The sequence below is a fragment of the Macrosteles quadrilineatus genome, unplaced genomic scaffold, assembly GCF_028750875.1.
Source record: "Macrosteles quadrilineatus isolate MER2022 unplaced genomic scaffold, UCM_ALF_1.0 Scaffold_2__2_contigs__length_208266976, whole genome shotgun sequence".
Taxonomy (NCBI): domain Eukaryota; kingdom Metazoa; phylum Arthropoda; class Insecta; order Hemiptera; family Cicadellidae; genus Macrosteles; species Macrosteles quadrilineatus.
In genome coordinates this window covers 27,572,078-27,597,943 of record NW_026542595.1, presented here as the reverse complement: position 1 = coordinate 27,597,943, position 25,866 = coordinate 27,572,078, and the positions used below count along the sequence as shown (strand labels likewise).

Here is a 25,866-nt window from a genome sequence, read left to right as displayed (position 1 = left end):
AAATTTGTGCATTTATCGTTGTTTTGTGTAGCTATAATTTGTTTATTTGTTGTTCTTTTCTTTTAAATGCCTCCTACGCGACGACAACGAAACATAGACAGGAGGCGTAATCGTGATAACGACCGTAGCTACAGAACAGTGGCGTGTAATAGGCGCCATCACAGTCAGAACCTGACCCTGGACAATCTCAACTATTAGGTTACAAACGCGCCCTAACACTACCCCAAAACAACGATGTAAAGAACTACATGAGTTGTTTATATCGTTGCCCCAAAACGACTTTTCTTTCTCAATTGGCCCTCAATCAATGATCCGTGTTGCCTGTACAGCGAGGCATTTTGAAAAGGAGAAAACCGGCAGGAATGCTTAAGGTTTATCAATAACGAAGATAAACATGGTCTGAGTTACACTCCGGTAATCTTTGAGTTGACTCTTTTAAACTCATTGTAAATATGACTGTTATTCGTTTTGAAATAACTCCTGTAATACTTTCCAATTGCTCGAATTCGAGCAACATGTACACTAGTTTTACAATATTCTCCATAAGAATAACATGGGAATTTTAAAATAACATTTTTTAGAATTTTCTTCGTAACCAATAATTTTACCAAAACCCTTAAAAAATTATTTGTTTTTTTAGGCTCTTTAAAAAGGTCTGGAGAGAAATTGGGAAATTTTGTGTTTAGAGGGTCAAAAATTAGAAAAATCAATTTTCACCCCATAAAACCCCCTTCCCTTGGTCGGATCATGCTGGTTCGGGAAATCATTCAATTTTATCCTGCCTTACACCTTTAATTCAAATTTAATCAAAATCGGACAAAAATTACTCAAGTTATCGTGTTCACGGACACACATATATATAAAAATTTGAACGAATGGTGTTTTTGGCCTCTGGGGACATCAAAATGAAAAAGTAAATCGGTCCCGGGCCTAGGTCTTACCATGCCACCTACGGTAATAGCTACTTCCCTATAGGGAAATTCGCTAAAAGAATAAAAACAGATGTCATGGATTGACAGCTGTTTCAAATAAACCAATAAGTATGTGTCTTACTAGCTTCTCAGGGGGCTGGTCCGGAACTGATGAGAACCTCTTCTGCGAAAGAGTGGGAGATTGTAGGAGATCCTCTCTCGTTGATTAAAAAAAAATTGAAAAATTTGTTTTTGAATTTTAAAATTACCTTTTAAATTGTAAAATTATTTTTATAATTTCTAATTATAAAATTAAACTATCATAACCTAACCCTAACCAACCAAACTTGCTGATACTATAAAAAAGATACAAGATAAAAATTAATGAAAGTTTACTTATAAAAAAATTAGTTCAGTTCATAAAATTAAATTATAAACTAGTGGCTTGTAGGGGCAATAGCCCCTATATTCTAGTAATTATTTTTTACAAATTATTAGTCTCATGGGTTACCCTATCTTGAATTATCATTTAGTTTTTTTTTTTTTTATTATGATATTTATAATAGTTATTACATACCTGCATAATGCGTTTTGATGTCTGCTCTATTTAAAATACAAATTCCAAAGGACATGTGGTGTGTTTATGATATAAACTTTCAAATCATAATACAACTAAGGAACATTTTCCAATAACAATCTTCATGACTATTAATTAAATGTATATAGATTTCTTTAAAGATAGACAAATTCACTTAGAAAAACACATATAGAGATAATGTCATCATCCAAATTGTAAAATGCTAATTCTATAACAAAATCTCTCTGAAACAACATTTGTTGTATAGTATCCATTTTGGTCTATTCCTTGGCCTTTATTTGGTTCTAGTACTATTAACATCATCTACCCTCTTTACACATATAAAAGCAACATAAAGTTGACCATGGGTAAACACTGGGATTTTCAAATAAATGCCAACTTTTGTGAAGGTTCGGCCTTGCGCCACAATTTCACCAAATCAAATTGTGCAATGCACCACAACGAATGCATCCAACGTTCATTGGCGCTATGCTGTGTTATGCAATCTCTTTTAAAAGTGGTAATCTATACACAGGAATAACTTCATGTTCATCCGATGCTCATTTATTCTTCTTCCATTAATACCGTGCCAACAAGAAGCAGCATTTGATTTTATAATGTTGGTTGCATTCCAGATGTTAAAGACTTTTGTTTTGTTCTGATTGTTAATTTTGTAAATAACAATAATAATTGAGTTGTGATTGAAATGGAGAATAAATTGAATACACTAGATTTTATCTTGTTCTTATAAAATATTACAATGGCGCAGTCAAATTAAACGGACCTCGTTCCGAGTGATAGTAAGTCTAGTAAAAGTAAAGTTTTTTTTTATATACCAGATTCTGAAGAAGATAAATCTAAACTTCAAAAAAAAAAAAAAAAAAGGGAGGTAAACATAAAGACTAAGATGTTAGGAATAGGTAAGATTGGTGAATTTAACCCACAAGATGAGTCCATTGAATCATATGCAATGAGGCTTAAGCATTATTTCAAAGCTAATGAGATTGATGACGATACTAAAGTTTCTGTTTTAATAACTGTTGTAGGCCCAAAAGTTTTAACAATTTTGTCTGATTTAGTTTCACCTGCAGCTGTAGATAGCAAAAGTTATGAAGAGTTAGTTAAAGTGCTTGAGAACTATTTTTCTCCAAAGAAATTGGTGGTAGCTGAGAGATACAATTTTTATTCTCGTGTGCAAAAACCTAGTGAGAGTATTTCAGAGTTTGTTGTAGCGATTAAACATTTAGCTAGTTCATGTAAATTTGGCACATTCTTAAAAGAGGCTCTTAGAGACAAGCTTATTTCAGGAATAAGTAATGAGGTCATAAGGCAAAAATTATTGTCTGAGGATCAAGAATTTGATGAAGTTTATAGTTTGGCACTCAGATTAGAGCAGGCTGAAAAACAGACAAGTTTGTTCAATCCAAAACAGGAAATTTGTCATTTAAATTCCAAGCCCTATTCTTCACATGTGAATCAAAATAGGCAGACTGGTAGTCATTTCAATTCAGCTATTGGTGCTGGTATGACTAATATTAATGCTAAATTTAAGTGTTACAGATGTTGTTCAGTTGAACATAGGGCCAATGAATGTCCATATGCAAATTATAAGTGCAATGGGTGCAACATGGTTGGGCATCTACTAAAAGCTTGCCGAAACCAAAGTAAAGTTGCAAAATTTGGAAGGAAGGACAAGTCAGGTGCTAATAGAGTCCATCAAATCTCCGAAGATGATGTCAATGAGCTTAGCTCAAGCTGCAATGAAGTTTCAAATTAATGTGTGTTTGTACAACTTTGGATTAAACACAGGTATGGCAGCTTACAAGGTAAGGCTAACTATAGAAAAGGTTCTGGTGGAGATGGAAATTGACAGCGGGTCAGCTGTATCAATTTGTCCTTCAGACGTTTTTAATGAACATTTTTCTCATATTGAATTAGCCTAAAGCCTGTTTCTATGAAATTGCGAACTTACACAGGTGGTGACGTGCCTGTTCTAGGTCAAGCTGAGGTTAGAGTTTTATATAAAAACCAGAACCTAGTGTTACCACTATTGATTGTTGAGGTTTGTCGTAAAGACCAGCCTATTTTGCTTTGAAGGAACTGGTTAGCAAAATTAAAGTTGGGTTGGCATGCTGTATTTTCAAGATCGTATGATACTACTGGTACTAAATCTAAGTCTACAGTGAATGTTACCACATGTGAATTGAAGCAATCTAATTGTGAAGTTGTGTTGCCTAATGGCAAACTTGAGGTTGAAGTAGAGGCGTTAAAGAAAAAATACAATGCAGTGTTTCAAGGGGGGCCAGGAGAAATAAAAGGTGTTAAGGCTCAAGTCACTCTCAAGGACAATGCTGTTCCTAAGTTTTGCAAATTTAGGCCTGTGCCTTACTCGTTAAGGGAAAAAGTAGAACAAGAATTAGATCGGTGGGTTGAGGATGGTATAGCGTACAGAGTTTCTAGTTCAGAATGGGCTACTCCGTTAGTTACAGTGCCCAAGACTAATGGTGTCCGATTGTGCGCAGACTTCAAAGTAACATTGAATCCGGTGTTACAGATGGAACATTATCCATTACCTCAACCTGAGGATATATTTGCTTCTCTGTCTGGTTGTACATATTTTTCAGTTGTGGATCTCACTAATGCTTATCAACAATTAGCTGTTGCGGAGGATTCACAACCTCTTTTGACGTTAACAACTCACAAGGGACTATTTCGACTAAGACGTCTGCCATTTGGACTTTCTTCAGCTCCAGCTATATTTCAAGCTGTGATTGATCAAATTATAAACGGATTACCAGGTACTGTAGCCTATTTAGATAATGTTTTGGTTGGCGGCTCAACAAGAGAGGAAGCCTTTTATAGATTGGAGAAATCGTTACAGCGTCTTATGGAATTTGGAGTACAAGTTAATGGGAGTAAATGCAAGTTCTTACAGCCTGAAGTGGAATATTTAGGCTAGGTCATTTCAGCATCAGGAGTCAGTCCACAACAAGGTATTGTTGAAGCTATTTAAAAAGCTCCTGAACCTACTAGTAAAGACGAGCTAAGGGCTTATGTTGGTTTAATAAACTATTATGGAAAATTTATTCAAAACTTGTCTGCTAAAATTCATTGTTTTTATGAACTGTTAAAGAAAGATGTTCCATGGAAATGGACCGAGCAATGTTCTCAAACATTCAAAGAAAGTAAATCTTGGGTTCTGTGTTCTGATGTTTTAGTACACTATGATGTCTTGAAACCTTTAGTGCTCACTTGTGATGCTAGTCCTAAAGGAGTTTCTGCCATTTTGTCCCATATCATAAACGGAGAAGAAAGACCTATAGCGTTTGCATCAAAAACACTGAGTGCCAGTGAGAAGAACTATTCACAGCTCCACAAGGAGGCGTTGGCACTGATCTTTGGAGTGAAGAAATTCCATAAATACATTTATGGGCGTACCAATTGTATTTTACAAAGTGATCATCAGCCACTAGCAGCTATTTTTGGATCGAAACGAGGGGTGCCTAGTTTAGCTGCTGCTCGCCTACAACGATGGGCCCTGATTTTGTCTGCCTACAATTTTGAGGTAAAATATCGGAAGGGTTCCAGTTTGCCTCACGCTGATGCGTTGTCACGCTTACCACTACCCGAGAATGAAACTTTGGAGTTGGATGAAAATTATATATCTCATGTGGAATCTTGTGTAAGAGAAATGAACTTCTTCAATTCGGGGAGTGACGATTCTCCAATCACTTCTTTAGAGATAGGACAATTGACTGATAAAGACCCACTGTTGTCTAAAGTTCAGGATTTTGTGTTGTATGGGTGGCGTGAAATTGTAGACCCAATGTTAATTCCATTTCAGAGAAGGAAAGATGAATTGTCAGTGGATAAAAATTGCATTTTATGGGGCAGTAGAGTAGTCATACCTAAGAAATTGCAAGGTAAAGTCATCCAGATATTGCATGAACAACATCCTGGAATTACTCGAATGAAATTGTTGGCACGCAGCCACGTGTGGTGGCCTGGGATCGAAAAAGTAATTGAGGATGCTGTGTTATCTTGTTTGATTTTTCAAAGTACAAGAAATGCTGATTCAAAAGTTCCATTGCAGCAATGGCCGTTAACTTCAGAGAGATGGCGCCGAATTCATATCGATTTTGCTGAAGATCCAACCACCAGACAGCAAATGTTGATTGTAGTGGATAGTTTTTCAAAGTGGATGGAAGTATTTGTAATGGGTTCTATTTCCACGGGGAAGACCATTGAGAAACTTCTTACACTATTTTCTGCTTATGGTTTACCTGAGGAGTTGGTGTGTGACAACGGCACGTCTTTTACCAGTCTAGAATTCAGGGAGTTTCTTAGAAAAAATGGTGTAAAACTAACATTTTCTCCACCATATCACCCTGCCTCCAATGGAGCAGCCGAGCGTTCTGTTCAAGAAGTTAAGAAAAGTTTGTTAAGGCAAGTTTTGGGTGAAAAATCATCTCAGCAGACATCACTGCAGTATAAATTGGATAACTTTCTTTTCGCATATCGTAATACTCCATCGTCAGTAACCGGTGTGAGCGGCTGAACTGTTCTTACGTTGGAAACCTCAAACAAAATTGACTATGTTAAAACCTAATCTACTAGACGAGTCAAGGAAGAAGCAGGAAATGCAGAAACGAGCCTCAGAGAGGCATAGAGGTGCGTGTAGATTTTTTAATGAAAATCAGAAGGTGTGGGTTAAAACAGTCAGACAGGAGAAAGTTAGTTGGGTTCCAGGTCGTATATTACAGTGTAAAAGTCCAGTTACTTATTTGGTTAGTGTTCTTGGCAAAACAAGAGTTTGCCATGGAAGTTGGAAGGACTATTGAGGCACATCAACAAGAATTCAATAGAGATTTGCCTATTCTTCAGGAGTCTACATCACCATCAATATCAAGACATGATGCTTCACCTTATTTGCCTAGATTGAAGTCTGATGTTGGGAAACCACGGGGTGTACAATACAGTCCAACTACAGTTTTGAGGAGATCACAGAGGACACTGTGCACAAGCCGGAGAAATTGGATCTATAAAGTTGGAGAAGCCAAAGAGTCAGAAGAAATTTTAAAGTTTTAAAGTATTATGAGCCAAGCAAATATAAGAGTGTTGGCGAGTGTAATATATGTTTATATTAATTGTACAAGAAGCAGCATTTGATTTTATAATGTTGGTTGCATTCCAGATGTTAAAGACTTTTGTTTTGTTCTGATTGTTAATTTTGTAAATAACAATAATAATTGAGTTGTGATTGAAATGGAGAATAAATTGAATACCGGTACACTAGATTTTATCTTGTTCTTATAAAATATTACACCGACATTATACATTATTACTGTGCAAACCATTGTAAAGATATATAGCTTTCTTAAGTTAAAAGTATCAAATTTTTTGTTCAAAAGATTTTATCTAATTTTCACTTTGTGCTGTTTACTACTTCACTAACAATTTTACAATAACAAAATAATGCACATTCAGGTGTGGTTGTATTTTTACTTTCTCCCCCTATACCATAGTATATGGAGAAAGTATTGTTTTCGTCAAAATTTTCGAGTTTGAGTTTTGAGTGGAGATATTCGTTTTGGGTCCCCCTGGACCCAAAAAAGTGGTTTTCGAAGTGATGTCTGTGTGTGTGTGTGTGTGTGTGTCTGGATGTGTACAGAGCTAGAGACTACACCTGTAGTCCGATTTCGATGAAATTTGGTATGTAGGTTCTAATCCATGGTATCTCCAGGCGTTTTTTTTCATTTTTTTGAAATTTTGATTTTTAATGGGGAATTTCCCATAAAAACCCATAAAAACCCGGAAAAATCGAATTTTCTCAAAAATGGCCTGAACGATTTTGATAAAAATTTAGTATGTTGTAGCCCTTTAAATTCTGAACTAAATGGTACAAATCCCATTTCTAAAAAAATTACGGTTCAAAAGTTATGGTAAATTATGTTATTTTCCCATAAAAACCCCATGGCCATAAAATAACAAAAAATAGGATTACAAAAAAAACGCTTTTTATTTAACATAGTATGTAATGGTCCTTACAACATTCATAGTTTTTTTCAATTTTTTAGAAATTTTGATTTTTAATGGGGGTTTTCCCATAAAACCCCATAAAATAACGAAAAAATAGGATTTTCCCAAAAACGGCCCGAATGGTTTTGATAAAAATTTTGTATGTCATTGTCCTTTATTTCTGAACAAAATGGTACAAATCCATTTCTGTAAAAATAACCGGTCAAAAGTTATTGTAGATTATGTTATTTTCCCATAAAAACCCCATAAAATAACGGGAAAATCGGATTTTCACAAAAATGGTCCGAATGATTTTGATAAAAATTTTGTATGTTATAATCCTTTAAATTATGATCAAAATTGTACTGATCCCATTTCCGTATATTTACTCTCACCGCTTACACGTGATAAAGGTTGTTGACAAACTTATGGGAGAAAGTATGTGTCAGAATGCTGATACCGTTTATTTCAATTTATATAATCAGAGCTGTGTTTGCACTAAATAAAAAGACATAAAATTAGATTCCCATGCTATTTAAATGTGAATTGTTTTATTCCGTAACAACCTTTTGGTGCATAATTAAGAAAAATGAATAATTTTCCCCAAAATTTTATGCTCAGACCTTTAAAATGAGACCTCTCCCAGCTTTCTACGGCCTCCCGTTCGCTCACAATTTCATTGTAAAGTTTTGGGCTTACGGAATTAGATATATAGATGCTTCAAGTTCTAACAGTTGGATGTACAGTTAAGAAGAGTAATCACATTCTAAGCAAAATCTTTGACAAAAAGTTAATGTCACCGGTGGGATTTGATCTGGTTACCTCATGGACATCAGTCGGGTAAGCCAACCACTATGCCACGAACACCGATGGCATCTCTTTGTATCGTTGTGGTAATGGTGTTCCCTCAAGGAGAGTGACGTCACACCCCCCACTCCTTCGCAAATAGGTTCTCATCGGTTCTTGACACCCCCTAAGATGCTTCTGATTGCTGATGCCGTTTATTTTTGTTTTGTTTTCCCAGTTGCAAAGCATGGGTACAGCAGCTAGACCGAATAAAACCTGTAGCTTAATAAAAACACTGACAATTTCCTATTCTAAACCTTTTTTTAGTTCTTGCTGTTACCACTAGCCAACCTAAAGTAAAATAGTAATAGTGTACAAAAAAACGAATACAGGGTGAAATGAAATCAAACATGCGTACTCACCCAATTCCCAACAGATTTTGATAAATACCCCCGCCGCAGCAAACCTGCAGACTAAGCGAATTTCCATTTGCCTGATTTGATTTTCAATTAAATCTATTCAAATAACATTAGGTTTAACGAGTACCTAGGTTTGCTGCCTACAGGGTAATAAAGTGTGTTTTTCAGTAAAATATTAACAGCTTAGTATAAAATAAATCGATTGGCCAAGTTTGATCCAAATATATGCATAAACAAGCAAACTACAAAAGTTTACTTATTCTCCATAAGAATAACATGGGAATTTTTAATTTATAATTTTCTCCGTAACCAATAACCCTACAAAAACACTTCAATATACTGAATTATTAGTTTTTTTAAGCTCTTCAAAATGGTCTAGAAGAAATTTGGGAAATTTTATGTTTTGAGGGTAAAAAATGAGAAAAACCAATTTTTACCCCATAAATCCCCCCATAAAACCCCGTTCCCATGGTCTGATCATGCTGGCTCGCGAACTCGTTCGAATAAACGTAGGTTTACACGTTTGTACCAAATTTCATCGAAATCGGATCATTTTTGCTCGAGTTATCGTGCTGACGGACACACATATCTAATATATAAAATTCTCGTGTCACAGTGTTTGTCTGCAAACTCCTCCGGAACGACTTCACCGATCGTTATGAAATTTGGTGTGTAAATTCTGTAGGTATGCGAATCGGACGTAAACTATTTCCCGTTTCGAAATTCTTAAAAGGGCTCCGCCCCAGTGGCTCTGGAGTTTCCCATGTTAACCTTATGAGAAATGGAATTAATGAATCTTAACAGCTGTTTCAATTAAACAAGTTGGTTCTGTTCTATGATGTTCAATAGCATTAAAGTTACAAGGATTACCAACAGGGTGCAGCACTATTATTTCTTTTACATTTATGACAACAGCTAATTTGCAACCAAAAGGTGAGTGAGCGTAGCGAACGAACTTCAACCTGGAGGCGAGTTAGCGTAGCGAACGAGCTAACCTGAAGGCAAGTGAGCGCAGCGAACGAGCTCCAACCTAAAGGTGAGTGAGCGTAGCGAACGAGCTCCAACCCAAAGGTGAGTGAGCGTAGCGAACGAACTTCAACCAGGACGTGATTGAGCGATGCGAACGAGATCATCTTGAAAATTAAACGTAACGGTACTTTCTTTCCATCGGTCTGTCTTAGGGGAAACCTATAACTTAGGCGATACGAAGTTCGCCGGGTCAGCTAGTATATATATAAATATATAAATATATATATATATATATATATATATATATATGAATTTGAACGGATGGTGTTTTTGGCTTCTAGGAACATCAAAATGAAAAAGTAAATCGGTCCCGGGACTAAGTCTTACCATGAGACCTACGGTAATAGCTTATTCCCTATAGGGAAATTCGCTAAAAGAGATAAAATCATGTTAGCTGGATCAGATGTCATGTTTAAATGTTTGGTCCTGTAAAAAAACAACTTTTCTATCTATTTATCTATGTAATATCTAGCTAAAATTGGATTTAAACCTTAATAGCTGTTACCGCATTGAGATAAAATACCCCCGCCGCAGCAAACCTGCCGACTAAGCGAATTTCCATTTGTCTGAATTGATTTTCAGTTAAATATATTTTAATAACATTAGGTTTAACGAGTACCTAGGTTTGCTGCTACAAGGAAACTAATAAAGTGTGTTTTTGAGTAAAATATTGATAGCTTAGTAATAAATAAATAAATTTGCCAAGTTTAATCAAAATATATCCATAAACAAGCAAACTACAACATTTGACAATATTCTCCATAAGAATAACATGGGAATTTTAAATTTACAATTTTTTTAATTTTCTTTGTTACTAATAATCGAACAAAAATACTTTTATATACTAAATTATTTGTTTTTTAAGCTCTTTAAAAAGGTCTTAAGATAAATCGGGAAATTTTGTATTTTTAGGGTCAAAAGTGAGAAAAACCAATTTTTACCCCATAAAACCACCCGTAAAGCCCCGTTCCCATGGTCCGATCGTGCTGGTTCGCAAACTCATCAAGTTTATCCCGCTTTACACCTTAAAACCAAATTTCATCAAAATTGGACAAAAATTACTCAAGTTATCGCGTTCACGGATGTATATATATATATATATATATAAATCTATATATATATAGGCTATATATATATATAAATTTCAGGCTTGACGTCTTTTTTTATGAAAATATCTGCTAGTTATATAAGTGAAGTAATGATGTATCTTTTTAATGAGTGTCTGATTGAGGGTTGTGTCTTTCCGTATCAGCTAAAAAATATCAAGGTGGTACCTATTTACAAAAAAGGTGATAAAAACATTGAAGGCAACTATAGGCCTATATCAATAGTACCAATTGTATCTAAGGTTTTTGAATCTCCGTCACATAAACAAATTTCAAAACATTTTGAAAAATATAGCATATTCACTGACAATCAGTATGGCTTCAGGCCACACAGAAGTACATCAAATGCTGTCATAAAGTTGGTTGAAAATGTTATTAGCGACTTGGAAAAATCAAATAGAGTAAATTTCAGATCTTTTGATATGTCAAAAGCGTTTGACACAGTTCAACATGATATTTTGGAAAAAAAAATTGCTTTTTTATAGATTTGACCTTAATTCGGTAAATCTCATAATGTCTTATTTAACGAACCGGACTCAGTTTGTATTTAAGGATGGAACTTTTTCAAGGGGCAGACTGGTAGAGTATGGTGTGCCACAAGGCTCTATACTTGGACCAATCTTGTTTAATATCTATATTAATGATCTACCGATTAGTGTTGAGAGAATAGGCATCGATGGCTTTTTATTTGCAGATGACCTTGGTTTAAAAATTGTTGATAACTCAAAGCAAGGTATAGTAGACAAACTTGATTCTAGTCTTTTGACTCTCCAGGACTGGTGTGCTGCTAACTATCTATCTCTTAATACGGAGAAAATTTATGACTTGTATTTTAGCTACAATAAAAATGTTGGTAATACTTCAGAAAACAATGTTTTAAAGTTTTTAGGTATTTGGTTGGATTCTAAACTGTCCTGGAGCTTCCATGTAGATTTTATTGCTAAGAGATTGTCCAAGGGTTTATATATGCTTAGAAGGTTAAGGCACTGTGTTGATAACTATGTATTGTTAAATGTTTATTATGCACAAATCCATAGTATTTTAACATATGGTATTGTTTTATGGGGAGCTAGTTCATATTGCAAAAAACTTTTTATTTTGCAAAAAAGAGCAATTAGGTTAGTTTGTAATGTCCCTTATAGAAAGTCTTGTAAATCCTTATTTGTAAATTTACGTGTCTTAACTCTCTACTCTCTTTATGTATTACACTCTCTGTGCTATGTCCACTCAAATTTAGACTCATTTAGTATTAATGCTGATTTTCATTCCTATAATACAAGAAACAAATGCAATTTAAGAGTTCAACAATTTAAGTATGCTGCTTCACAGAAAAACTGGTTGTATTTGTCAACCAAGCTCTATAATTCTTTACCAAAAATATAAAGTCACTGCCAGAAACTAAATTCAAAAATAAAATAAAAAATGTACTCATTAATGAGCGACTCTATACAATTGAAGACTTTTTTGAGATATGCTGGGAAATGTACAATTAAATCTTTCGATCAATCTATTTAAATTTCAGTTTCACTCATGTTATTCAATGCAAAAAAATTTTGAGGTCTAGTGTTAAGATTTTGATTATGTATTAAACAATTTTGTTTATTCTCTTATTATATAACTATGTATGTATATTTGTATATGCATTTCACTTGACATTGTATATTTCATGTTAGATCTAAGTTGTGACGATTGTCAATACACTGTTTTTTGTGTTTCAATGACAATAAATATTCTTGATTCTATATACATATATAAAAATTTGAACGAATGGTGTTTTTGGCCTCTGGGGACATCAAAATGAAAAAGTAAATCGGTCCCGGGTCTAGGTCTTACCGTGCCACCTACGGTAATAGCTACTTCCCTATAGGGAAATTCGCTAAAAAGTAGTAACTTGGTAAAAAACATTATGATTTTGTTCCTGAGAGAGTAGTTGGAAGCTTTTGAGTAGAAAGGCAGTTAATTTTTCAAATGAAGAATTTATCCTTTAGTTTGACTTCATAGTAGCTTAGTATGTCTAATTAGCTTAGGTGATTAGGCTATATTATAAGAATTGATTCAATTCTTAATAACTGTTACTATACAGAAAAAATAATGTAAAAGGTCATGTTACCCTGTAGGGCCTGTAGTAGTCGGCTCATAATAGAACTGAAAAGTATGTCGGGTGAAGCTGACAGGCACCAGCTAGTAAAGTATAAAAGCTTTTTATACCACTAGTTCAATTATACTTAGGCCAGGCCCACAGAGGCGATTTTAAGTCTAGCAACAGTTGCCCAAATAATAGGGGCACTGTTGCGTAGCTCACTAGGAAACTCTGAAGTCTAGCGACAGTTGCGCAGGAGTGTGCACACAGGCGACTGTTCAAGATGCAAATTGGACATTACAGTATGGATTTAAATGATACAACAATAGTATATAGGCTATGTACTCTGTTATTGAAGTTTTGCGTGTGAAAGAAGAAGAGGATTAGATTGTTCTAATCTTTTGTGACTGTCGAGGATACCTCCTCCCACAACGTCTTCTTCAAATTTATATCAGAATAGTCTTTCAATGACTTTAAATATAAAGGCGGCCTTTTTCCAACTTCATAAATTAATAATTTAAAAAGTCACTTTTTCAAAATGAACTTTACACAACAGTTAAAGTTAAAAGAGCAAACACAAGTGCTATTTCCCATTAGTAGCCGACTGATACTGAGCGACACAGTGACACTAGTCGTATGTGTGCGCGTCTAGATTTGTTTTAATGGATACCAAGCAACAGTTGCGCGACAGTCCCTCGACTGTTTCCTTCGTTTGCACACTCAAATTTAAAACAATGCTGAACATTTTGGTCGGGCAACTGTTGCTTGACTCAAAGTCGCCTGTGTGCACCTGGCCTTAGTATCAAAACCGAATGGTTTTACCCCTGGCTACAATGTCCCTAATCTCACTCTTACTTTATTCCACCATTTTATTACAGTACCTGAATTCCTTCACATCAGCTATTTAAAAATTGCAAATGCTACTAACTAGTTTTCAAGCACAGCATTCAAAATTTCCTTTTAAAAATTAGTTGTTCTGGTCTGGTCAGACACATAAAGTTAGATATTATTTTAAATTGTTGTAGGGTAAGTGTGAATGTCATCTTGCCTAGTTCCTCTTAATTCATTATATTTAATTAGCGCAATATCAAAATCCAGTGTTAACAGTTTGAACAATTGTGAATATCTATAATATTAAAACATGATAGGGTTTTTTTATTTCACAATTCTGAATCAACCACTTGATGGATTTTCATGATTTTTGTGTTGAAAGAAAGATAATTTTGAGAACTAGGGAATGTCGAAGCCATAATTTTAGTTTAGGGTTTCGGGTTTTTGGAAATTAAGTTTTAAATTTCAAAAAGTCTAGCAGCCGACGCTAACATTCTACTCTAGCTTTTGGTATAATAAAATTTGCTTAATGTAACAGCTGTAAACATTCCGCGTTTTTCGACACAAATTCAGCTTTTGGATGAAAACAAAATGACATACGTAGAATTGACTTATTTATTCTATGTGTAATGCTATAACCATTGATACGTTTATTTAATCAGTAAGAGGATGAGAGTTTATTTAAATATACATAGTAAAATAATAATGTTCTAATTTATTTTTTTGAGCAGTCTTTAAAATATTTTAAATCAAATCAAATCAATTTATTCATCACAAAAATTCATAATACAGAGGCTGAATATCAGCAATGAATATGTGACATGTCAGTACAAATCATGCATTATAAATAGTTTACACATAATAAATATATACAAATATTAAGATTACAGTTGACAGGATAAAAATGAATTCATGTCATAGGGACAAAGTGCAATAAGTTTTTCTGAAAGTTTCTTTTTAAAATTATTAAGACTGGTCTGTGAATTTGTTGTAGACTTGTATGCATTGATAATAGGGTCCATTGTGAAACAAAGCTAATCTGTGGCTTGGAATTTCCAAAAGTTGTTTGTGTCTAGTTTCATAACTATGAGTTTTTTTTTTACAGTTTTCAAATAAATAAATGTTGTTTTTAATGAAAAGTGCCAAGTGTAAAATATAAAGAGCAGGAAGGGTCAAAAGTTTGAATTTTTTAAAACTGGATCTACATGATTTTCTTGAGCTGATGAGCAATGACTCTGATGGCCTTTTTTTGTTGTTTAAAGATATATTTGCTATAAGGTGAATTTACCCAGCACAACAAACTGTAAGACATAATTGATAAAAAATAACCATGGTATACTAACATCACTGTCTTGTCATCGCAAATTCTTCTAATAATTCGGAGATTAAATATAGCTTTATCTAGTTTAGCATATAAATGGTCACAGTGGTTATTCCATTTTAAATTATCTTGAACTGTCAGTCCCAGAAAATCTACTGATTTACAGACAGGAAGGTCAATGTTGGTGTTGGGAACTGCAAAAACTAATTCTTTGGACCTGTTTGAGGAGGCGGAAAATTATAATATTTTAGTCTTAGCATGATTTAAACTTAGACCGTTCTTGCTCAACCAGAAACTGATGTTTTGAACAGAGGAAGAGATATTAAGTGCCAATTCATTTTTGTCTTTATCTTTGACTATTGCTGTTGTGTCATCTGCAAATAAAATTAAATCTGAATTTACATTTGAAAACAAATCGTTGACATAAACTAAGAACAAGAATAGCCCTACCTTTGAACCTGGAGGAACTCCCAAGTGTAGGCTACTCATCGATATATAACTACTAGTAGTAGTTATATATCGATGAGGCTACTTTATTCCAATCAGAAATAAACGGTATCAGCATTCTGACACATACTTTCTCCCATTAGTTTGTCAACAACCTTTATCATGTGTAAGCGGTGAGAGTAAATATACGGAAATGGGATTTATACAATTTTGTTCACAATTTAAAGGACTACATACTAAATTTTTATCAAAATCTTTCGGGCCATTTTTGTGAAAATCGGATTTTTCCGTGATTTTATGGGGTTTTATGGGAAAATAACATAATTTACAATAACTTTTGAACCATAATTTTTACAGAAATGGGATTTGTACCATTTTGTTCAGAATATAAAGGACTATAACATACAAAATTTTTATCAAAATCGTTCGGGCCGTTTTTGGGAAAATCCTATTTTTCCGCTTTTTTATGGGGTTTCATGGGAAAATTCCCATTAACTTTCTCCCCCTATACCATAGTATATTATGGAGAAAGTATTGTTTTCGTCAAAATTTTCGAGTTTGAGTTTTGAGTGGATATATTCGTTTTGGGTCCCCCTGGACCCAAAAAAGTGGTTTTCGAAGTGATGTCTGTGTGTGTGTGTGTGTGTGTGTGTGTGTGTGTGTCTGTGTGTCTGGATGTGTACAGACCTAGAGACTACACCTGTGGTCCGATTTCGATGAAATTTGGTATGTAGGTTCTAATCTATGGTATCTCCAGGCGTTTTTTTCATTTTTTTGAAATTTTGTTTTTTAATGGGGATTTTCCCATAAAAAACCGGAAAAATCGAATTTTCTCAAAACTGGCCCGAACGATTTTGATATAAATTTAGTATGTTGTAGCCCTTTAAATTCTGAACAAACTGGTGAAAACCCCATTTCTCTAAAAATTACGGTTCAAAAGTTATGGTAAATTATGTTATTTTCCCATAAAAACCCCATAAAATAACGAAAAATAGGATTTAAAAAAAAATCCTGTTTTTATTCAACATAGTATGTTATGGTCCTTACAATTTTGATAGTTTTTTTCAATTTTTTAGAAATTTGGATTTTTAATGGGGATTTTCCCATAAAATAACGGAAAAATAGAATTTTCCCAAAAACGGCCCGAACGATTTTGATAAAACATTTAGTATGTTATAGTCCTTTATATTCTGAAAAAATTGTGCAAATCCCATTTCTGTAAAAATTACGGTTTAAAAGTTATTTTAAATTATGTTATTTTCCCATAAAAACCCCATAAAATAACGGAAAAATCTGATTTATCCAAAAATGGCCCGAACAATTTTGATAAAAATTTAGTATGTTATAGTCCTTTAAATTCTGAACAAAATTGTACAAATTCCATTTCCGTATATTTACTCTCACCGCTTACACATGATAAAGGTAGTTGACAAACTTATGGGAGAAAGTATGTATCAGAATGCTGATGCCGTTTATTTGAAACCTATTTTGGAGATAGTTGCCAAACCACAGGACAACCTCCCTACTCATACCATAACATTCCAGCTTTTTCAACAAAATATCATGTCTAACATTGTCAAAAGCCTTGGACAGGTCACAGAACACACCAGCAGTGCTCTGCGACCTATCCAAGGTGTCCAAAACATTTGTTATTAATTTAAAGATGGCTTGAGTTGTTGAACTATTTCTTCTAAATCCAAATCCAAATTTAGTTTGTTTTAGTTAAATGTTATAACTAACAGCTGGTTGAATAAAAAATATTCTATAGATTTATGAGGTTAGTATATTTACTCTGAGATTTTGTCATTGATTATTGGAAATTAGTAAGATTCTATAACCATTGGTGTATACGAATCGAAGGTCACCTTCAAAAGAAATCTTGTGAAAATTATTTTACTATTCGACTTTTTGAGGAAAGGTTGGGGAAATAACAATGATCACATGTTTTAACTCATCTTGTAAGCTTTTTCTTTACTATCAATTTTGAACTGCTTAAACTATGCCTGAATTAGTAATAGACACACTATATACAGTTTTAATGGACTACTCGATTCCCGTACGTAGGACGGGCCAACAGCTCGTTTTAATTTAAACTGGACAATTTGCACTGAAGTTCAAATAAAATTCTAGATTTAGGACCCGACAAAGAACGATGGTATTTCATTTGAAGCATCAAAACAATGCACAGAAAAATTAATATTAGCCATTAAAAATGGACAACCATTAAAGATTAATGATCATGTATCAACACTACAAGATGTAATAAAGAAGAGAAAACTAGAAAAAGACATGTTGGCTAAAGCAAATAATGAACGAATTATGGAATTACTTCCTGAAAGTCAAAAGAAGCCAATACTTAGAATTGTAGCAGGGAATACTAGCCAATGGTTAACTGTGACACCATGTGCATCTGATCATACGGATTTGTCCCCGGATCAATTCAGAGATGCTTTGTCAATTCGCTATGGCCGCACACTAAGAAATTTACCAGTACGATGTGATGGTTGTGATCAACCTATGAATCTAACACATGCATTAAATTGTAAAAAAGGAGGATTGATCAAACATGGGCATGATCAACATCGAGACCACTGTGCTGCGATAGCAAATATGGCCTGGAAAGGGGTTGAAGTCGAGCCTATTATGAGAGAAGCTGACCCTGCAAACAATGTGCCTGCTTTAAAAGCTGATTTTAAAGTTAATGGTATTTGGGAGGCTGAGAGAGTAGCGTTTTTTGATAATCGCATTGTTAATGCTGACGCTCCCTCTTACGCCAACCAAGAATGGGGAACAATATCTCGAAACCATGCCGTTCAGAAACACAATAAATATGACAAAGCAGCCGAAGACATCAGAGGAAGCTTCACACCATTAATATGTTCCACGGAAGGAGTCCCCCACAAAGAATATGAAGCGTTTCAGAGGAGAACAAGCGAAGCCCTGGCTGTAAAATGGAGAAAACCATACTCCCAAATTATCGGATGGTTGAGGATCCAAAGCCAGCTTTCCATCATTCGAGCAGTTTCGCTAAGGCTACGGGGAACTAGACGAAAAATTCGAAGCATTCAATTTGAAGATGGTGCCGCAATTCCCCCATTGCTCTATTGAGCTTTCATTTTATTTTTTTAAACATTTATATTTGATTGAAAATCATAGTCATATGTTGAATTGTTTGAAATGTATAAATAAAGTTTTATTGTATATAAAAAAAAAAAAAAAAAAAAAAAAAAAAAAAAAATAGGTCTAACGTTTCTTCTGAAAATGTGTTTTTTGAGAAACATAATTTACGCATGTTTTTATAATGTAAAAAAAAATAAAAAAAAACTACAGTTCCTACTTTTAAATTTATATTAAGGCCTTTTAAAGTTTACCTAATAAAATCTAAGAGATTAACTGATACCCCATCTCTAATGAATATGAATATCTTTAGAAATCGTTCATTTGTGACATCAAAATTAAATTTATATTTCATTACTTTAATAACTGCTGAGATGTAAAATGATTTGTTAAAAAGACAAAAGAAAATGATTCAAAGAGTTTATTCTACATGATATTCAGAAATACAATAGCAGACTCATAAACCTTTCAATGAGAGAGCAGACACAAAATACTCTTTAACTAAGGTAGATCTCCAATTATCCGAATCAATTGTACCACATAAGGATAATACTGCGGGAGACCATGGTGATGTCTACAAGACCGCAGGAGATGTAATATCGATGTTAATATCGATTCTTATTAGGTACTGTTCTTACTTTTTTAATTCTTTATGTAAGCAATTCCAATAGTTGGAGGACTACTGTACATAAATTAATCTTTAATGCGCCAGTTTGTCTGATTATATTGAACTGTACTCCCACTCCAAGACAGATACCGTTTATAATAAGGTCTTCCACTTCCTCCTCTTGGTGTTCTGTTTTGAGATTCATTTGACCAACCAAATTCATCCATCTTGACACTTTCATGAGGTTTCTGCGCTTCGTCTTGAGAAAAAACTCTCAAACTCTCAGTAACAAAGGACTTTTTTCTTTGGTGAAGACTTTTTAACGCCAAATTTGGTCCTAAATCAATTTTGGCTTCAGAACTTCCATGCCTAAATATATTGCTATTTAAAGCGATGTTGCTGTCGTCTAATTCACGAGAACCACTTCTTTGTTTGATTATGCCTTCAAAAGTACTTATTTCAATAGATTGTTTATTATTTGCACGGTTTGGTTTCTTTGATGATCTATTTTGAAATACTTCCACATTCCCTGAACTTCTCCTCCTGAAGTTTAAATTGCCGTCACTTTGACGTCGCAAGCTTGTTTGTTGAGCATTGCTGTCAAGGCTACTTCCCCATTCGCTGACGGACTCTCTCCATTTTTCCTTAGTACTATGCCTGCGTTCTTTCTTCCGAGCATAAGTCTGTTTAATCTCATCTGATACTTTATGTAAGTCGTCAATTAAATTAACATTAATAGGAACTTCAAAAAGTTCAGGTTTTGTGAGCTTCAGATCATCTAAAAACTTTTGAAGATCTTGGATATTTTTTTCCTCAGTTCCCAAAACTCTCTCTTTGTTTTCCTGCAGGAGATGTAGTCCTTCATTCACAATGAATTGAAACATGTTTATTTTGCAGGCCATGTTTAAAAAGGTGCATTTATGTGACTGAAAACATATGAATAGTACAAGTTCAGATTAGTCTTTTTTTACACTGTAAAGGTTTTGCTAAGCTAACGTCATTAAACCACTATGCGTAACTGATATGAATGGAAACACAATAGAGTTCTGTGTTAAGGCCCTGTGACACATGGCTAGTTTACTCGCTGCAACTACAGTAGCATCTACTAATCGCTATGTGTGACATAGTAAGTAACAACGGGTGAGTGACGAGTAAAAATTCACTCGCAAGGAAAGTCGGACATGTTCAACTTTTGGAGCGAGTGGTCGCTAGTCCTTGAAATCGACGCTATCCCCACTTGCTATGTATCTTTAAGCTATTTCCAGTTTTTTTCTGCATGAAATTGTCTTCCTCCAAAATTTATCTTTTTTCTATATCAGTGGTGATACCATATCCAACAACTCATGAAATTTTGGTACGGTTGTCCTCATTTTTTTCAAAATATGATTGGAGGCCTTCATTTGCTAATTCTTTCATTAGTATTGATTAAGCACCCTCTCGTCTCCCTACCCACTCGCGTTTATTCTCCTTCTTAATTTTTGCACAGATCACTACACAAATCCGCAACAGACGTCTTAGAGCCTCCCTCCTTAATACCAAAGATGACATTTTCCTCAGCACAGTAATTTATTCTACACAACCAGACTGAAGTAACCACTAAAACTCGCCATGTGTGACTGGAAGTGTTTTTCAAGCCTCCTAGTACAAGTGGCGACTAAAGTAGCAGCGTCTAATAGCGGCGAGTAAACTCGCCATGTGTGACAGGGCCTTTAGGTACTATTAATAACAAGACATTTTACTCATTCACTCTGTCAAACGCTACCAGTGGCAAACAAATTGCTTTTTGGTCAAAAGTAAATATGTGTACCCTATCACAGACTTACAAAAACAAACAACAAAAACGTGTTTATAGGATAAACTAAATGAAAACTAATCTATTTATATAATATAGAAAACTAAAATCCCGTACATTATAGTGCCTATATACAGGGTGCGGCAAAATAACCTCCCTATTTTTAAACGTAAATAAAAAAACAGGTTTTCAAAATAAAACAGTTTTTATTTTTTTTACTTATTCTCTAACAAGGGAAGTTTACTTTTACTTAGTTTTAAAAAGAATGTCTGTTAAATGGTGACCATGACTGTTGATACACTGCTGCAGACGAACTCTGAAGCTGTTGTGGACTCTCTCGAGCATGGCTTGAGGTATTCGCAGAATTTCCTGGCGTATTGCCTCTTTCAGGTCTGGCAGATTCCTTGGGCGACGTTTGAACACCTCGGCCTTCAAGTAACCCCATAAAAAAAAAATCACATGGAGTGAGATCTGGGGATCGTGCTGGCCACGCGATGTCCCCTCCCCGAGAAATTAATTTGCCAGGAAACATCTGCCGCAAAACGGCCATTGTTAACCGAGCAGTATGAGATGTGGCACCATCCTGCTGAAACCATACATGTTCAAAATCCCTCTCTTGCAATGCTGGTTCAAAAAAATTCTGAATCATGTTGGTATACCTGTGTGAGTTCACAGTCACTGCAACGCCTTCTTCTTCGAAGAAATATGGACCGATGATTTCAAGTCGTGAAATAGCGCACCACACAGTTACACGCTCGCTGTGAAGTGGTCTCTCGTGGATTTCATTGGGATTGTTTTGACTCCAATAACGATAATTTTGCTTATTAACATTGCCAGACAAATGAAAATGTGCCTCGTCACTGAAAAAAACAATGGCGTCTGGTGGAAGTCGTTCCAAGATGTTTCGACAAGCTTCCGTGCGACTCTGCCAATCAGGTTGAGACAGTTCTTGCACAACAACCATCTTATAAGGATGAAAATGGAGGTCCATGTGAAGGATTCGACGAACACTACGGTCAGACATCCGAAGGGCGGCTGCGTGTTTGCGAGCTGATCTTTGAGGGGACTGCAACACTGACTGCCTGACAGCATTGATGTTTTCAGGTGTACGCGCACTACGATGTCTTCCACCCCGTTTTTTCACAACTGAACCAGTCTCCCTGAAGTTTTTTACCCACAACAGAATAGTCTTTCTGTCCGGTACAGATCCACGAGGAGGAATTTGATATCGCGTTCGAAAAGCACGCTGTGCCGCGATAACAGACTCATTGTTGCGAATGAACGCTTCAACTGCAAAGGCTTTGTGTTCACTCGTCCACGCCATGATGGCGACTGGTGTCTACGTGCCGAATGATGCCACATAAACTTCCCTCTCCCCCGCGTCGACGGCCGCCATCCCCACCACTCTAAGTGTCTCCCACCACTCACCACGACGCAACAAAAATCGGGAGGTTATTTTGCCGCACCCTGTATATACATCTAGTGTTGACCAGGTGAATTGTTGTGAGCGCTCATAGTGGTAAAGAAGTAAACTGTTGTGAGCACATCTAGCGGTGAAGAGGTGAACTTTCACTAACCGCTACTGTGACATCTAGTTGTGACTAGTTAAACTACAATTGCCAATGCCTACATGATAAATCTTGTGATTAAAACATTCAATATTCATCACTGCCATTACAACAAACATTTAATTTTGAATGTATAATAAATATTTGATGTTTTTTAATACTGGTATAACCCTGTCAAGGCTCACAGCGTCAGACAGGTAATAAATATACTGGAGCATGATTACTTTTTTCTCATGTTTCGACTTCTCATATGCTTGCTACATGCTTTAACCATAAATATCGAACACTACTCTACTCATATCAAGTTGATGAAAATTTGAAAACTTAGGCTAATTCCTGTACCTACAGATGATCTAAACCCTGGTTTAAGCTTATTAACAAGAGCTACCATGAAATCAGTGAAACTGGGGGTATAAAAATATATCTAGCTATTTCCCAGACCTACTAGATTGGTATAAATATCTAAAAGTATTATTAAAAAAAAAAAAATACTAGTTGGACAAGAAGCTATAGCTAGGGCAAGTTTACTAGCTGAGGCAAGAAACCTGTGTAAACACATAAGTGTTAAGTAGTTAAGTAAATGCTAGCCATATGTCCTTATATCCCCCCATCACCACTGTCACTCACTGAACACTAATGGTGTGTTTACACAGGTTTCTTGCTAGTAACAAAATATTAAATAATATATGAATTGTTCTAATCAAACCGTGTGGTCAACCTGTCATTGTCTTGATATAACCACTATTCGATGAGTGGCATCCGTTTCCACCCTCAGTTCAGTACAGCGTGAAACAGGGCATCACAAAGTTCTAATGAGTAGTAACCAGAAAACACATTGCAGACTATCAAGCTTAGCTTAGTAAATAGATCCGGTGTGTCCAGGCCCAGGGGTACGAGAGGTTTTAGGTTTTTGGGGCGCTAAGAGAAAATTGTTGGCAGAAGTACTTATCACAGAAGCAAACAAAATAGGAAAAGAAAAAAAAATTGTATATAATGTATTAAGTAGTTAATTAATTTCATAATAAATGTAATCTCTTGACTTGGCCAATGCAATGTATTGTTAATCTGGCTGAATAAAGGACTTTGACTTTGACTTTTAGGATTGCAAGTAAATGTAGAAAAAACTAAAATCATTAACTTTGGAAGACAAGCAAACAATAGAAACAGAAACATACATATAAAGAACTTAACTATAAATTGTACAGAAAGTTTTAAATATTTAGGAGTAACTGTAAATAGTAGAAACTCAGAAGATGAAGACATACTAACTAAGTTATCAAATGCCAATAAGTGTTGAGGAGCCTGCAAGAAGTTGATCTCATCTAAATTATTATCTCACAGAACCAAAATACAGTTATATAAGACAATAATTCAACCTATTCTGTTATATGGTAGTAAAACATGGGTATTGTCCAAGAAAATGAAAACCGACTCATTGTGTTTCAAAATAAAATCCTAAGAAAAATATTTAGTCCAGTGCCGGAGGGACAAATGTGGAGAATAAGGAAAAATAGAGAGTTAAGATCACTATACACTGACCCAGATATTGTTGCAATAGTTAAGGGAAGAAGGTTAAGTTGGATAGGGCATGTGCTAAGAAGAGAGAAAGGAGCAAGACTGTATGAAGTTTGGAGAGCCACACCTGGAGGTAAACGCCCATTGGGAAGGCCGAAATTGAGATGGACGGACCAAGTATTGAATGACATCAGGACAATGGGTGCAAATGTCAACTTGGCAGAAGACAGAGAAGGGTGGAAGAGGCTGGTACAAGAGGCGAAGAATCAACTGAGATTTGTGGAGCCACGGCAGTAAGTACGTAAGTAAGAAGAGACAAATTTCTCCACAAGGAATAGGGAGGAGGCACAATTATCTCTCGGGCCTGTATGTAAGTATAAAAAGCTTACCGTCATAATAGAAAGCTCTGCATTCTCTTTGACTAGTGTTTCAAAATATTTCAAAGCCTTTTCAAGATTCCTTTCAAAGAAGAGGTAGTAGGAACCCATTTGACAAAGAATCTCATGTCGTTTCATGTGGTCATCTCCGTATTGATGTAATAGCTTTTGGAAGTCAAACACAGGATCGTAGTTACTTCCATACACAAGCCGTTTCATTCTCAACATGTCCAATGAGGCAGGAAAGTTGCCCAATTTTCCAGCTTTTTCACAATATAAGGCTGCTTTTTCATAATCCTGCAAGAAAGAGAAAAATTTTGTTGGATATACATTGGAATTAGGATAAGAAGTTTTGAGAAAATTTTTTTGATAAAATATTCTTTTAAATTTTGAGCCAAGTATGAAATTATGAATAGTTGGGGGTGGAATAGATGTTTAAATTTATATTTATAAGTTAATACAAGTTTTTTTGCCCACCTCTTTTTTATACGAAACACCATAAACAAACCAAATTGACCATGACGTCAGGGTACTAATATTTGCAGTGGCGGTTCCAAGGGGGGGGCTACAGGGGCTAAAGCCCCCCCCCTTGGACCCTGGAAAAATAAATTTAAACGTACATTTCGTCCTTAAAAAACGCAATGTCATAAAACAGACATCAATGTAGATGTTATTAAACTGAATAAGCGATGGCAGGAGTAGTATTAAGTTCCACATAGATCAACTTTGTGGACAATAGCACAGCAAATAAAACAATATTACGCAATGGAAAGTTAGTTATACTCAATGGAAAGTTAGTGATACTATACGCATCATCCAATTTTTACAGCAGTCAGCTGTTGACATGCTATGACGATGGCGAGCGCTGAGCGCGCGACCAAGGACGGGGAAACAGCTGATTTCCTGATGTTCCATAGTTGTCAAATTGTCTGCTAGCCACTAACTTTACACAGGCCACAGGCATCAATCAGCAATCAGCTGTAGCACCAGTAGCCTTTTACCTTTTACTATATAAACACTAATGTTAAAGTTTTGTATAGTCACTGCTATTACCGGTACTGAATTCGATACTGTACATGTGACAGATCTATGAAATGGACTGTAGAAAAACATAAGTTTAAAAAACGTATCTACTTGCTTGCATGACATATAAACAGCATATAATAGGTGAAATGGAAGGTTTTAGGATAACTATTGAGCACAGTTATAGCCGTTAGAAATAGCCCTATAAAAGTGACCAAACGGCTTATTTTTAGGAGATATGGCTTTGTAGTCTACAGTAGGCCTATGTTTTGAAATTCATGAAAGCAAGTTCGTCATAATTTGATTTTTTAAATGTCTACTTACTTCACTTGCTCATGACAA

The 25,866-nt window shown here is 35.1% G+C and overlaps 2 protein-coding genes across 3 annotated transcripts in view; one reads left to right on the top strand and one right to left on the bottom strand.

Annotated features, from left to right (window-relative positions):
- The first annotated feature begins 1,042 nt into the window (after positions 1 to 1,042).
- Positions 1,043 to 6,046, top strand: LOC128984015 (uncharacterized protein K02A2.6-like). The gene is made up of 3 exons (XM_054403297.1): positions 1,043 to 1,115; positions 3,714 to 4,286; positions 4,707 to 6,046. The coding sequence occupies exons 1-3, from the start codon at positions 1,043 to 1,045 to the stop codon at positions 6,044 to 6,046; spliced, it is 1,986 nt and encodes a 661-aa protein (XP_054259272.1).
- Positions 6,047 to 19,046: 13,000 nt separating this feature from the next.
- Positions 19,047 to 25,866, bottom strand: part of LOC128987279 (uncharacterized) — a 43,691-nt gene continuing 36,871 nt past the window's right edge. For both annotated transcript variants that reach the window (XM_054408039.1, XM_054408040.1), the window contains 2 exons: positions 24,514 to 24,798; positions 19,047 to 20,175 (listed from right to left, as the gene is read on the bottom strand). In XM_054408039.1, the coding sequence (XP_054264014.1) occupies positions 19,336 to 20,175; positions 24,514 to 24,798 (1,125 nt within the window). In that variant the 3' untranslated portion in view covers positions 19,047 to 19,335. The remainder of the gene's footprint in view (positions 20,176 to 24,513; positions 24,799 to 25,866) is intronic.

Bases quoted from the DNA above. Each gene is read 5' to 3' on its own strand.
- LOC128984015 (XM_054403297.1), top strand. From the start codon at position 1,043: ATGTGTCTTACTAGCTTCTCAGGGGGCTGGTCCGGAACTGATGAGAAC. The intron at 1,116-3,713 runs GTAGGAGATCCT...CTAATTGTGAAG, and splicing joins CTGCGAAAGAGTGGGAGATT to TTGTGTTGCCTAATGGCAAA. The intron at 4,287-4,706 runs GTACTGTAGCCT...CTGATGTTTTAG, and splicing joins AATTATAAACGGATTACCAG to TACACTATGATGTCTTGAAA.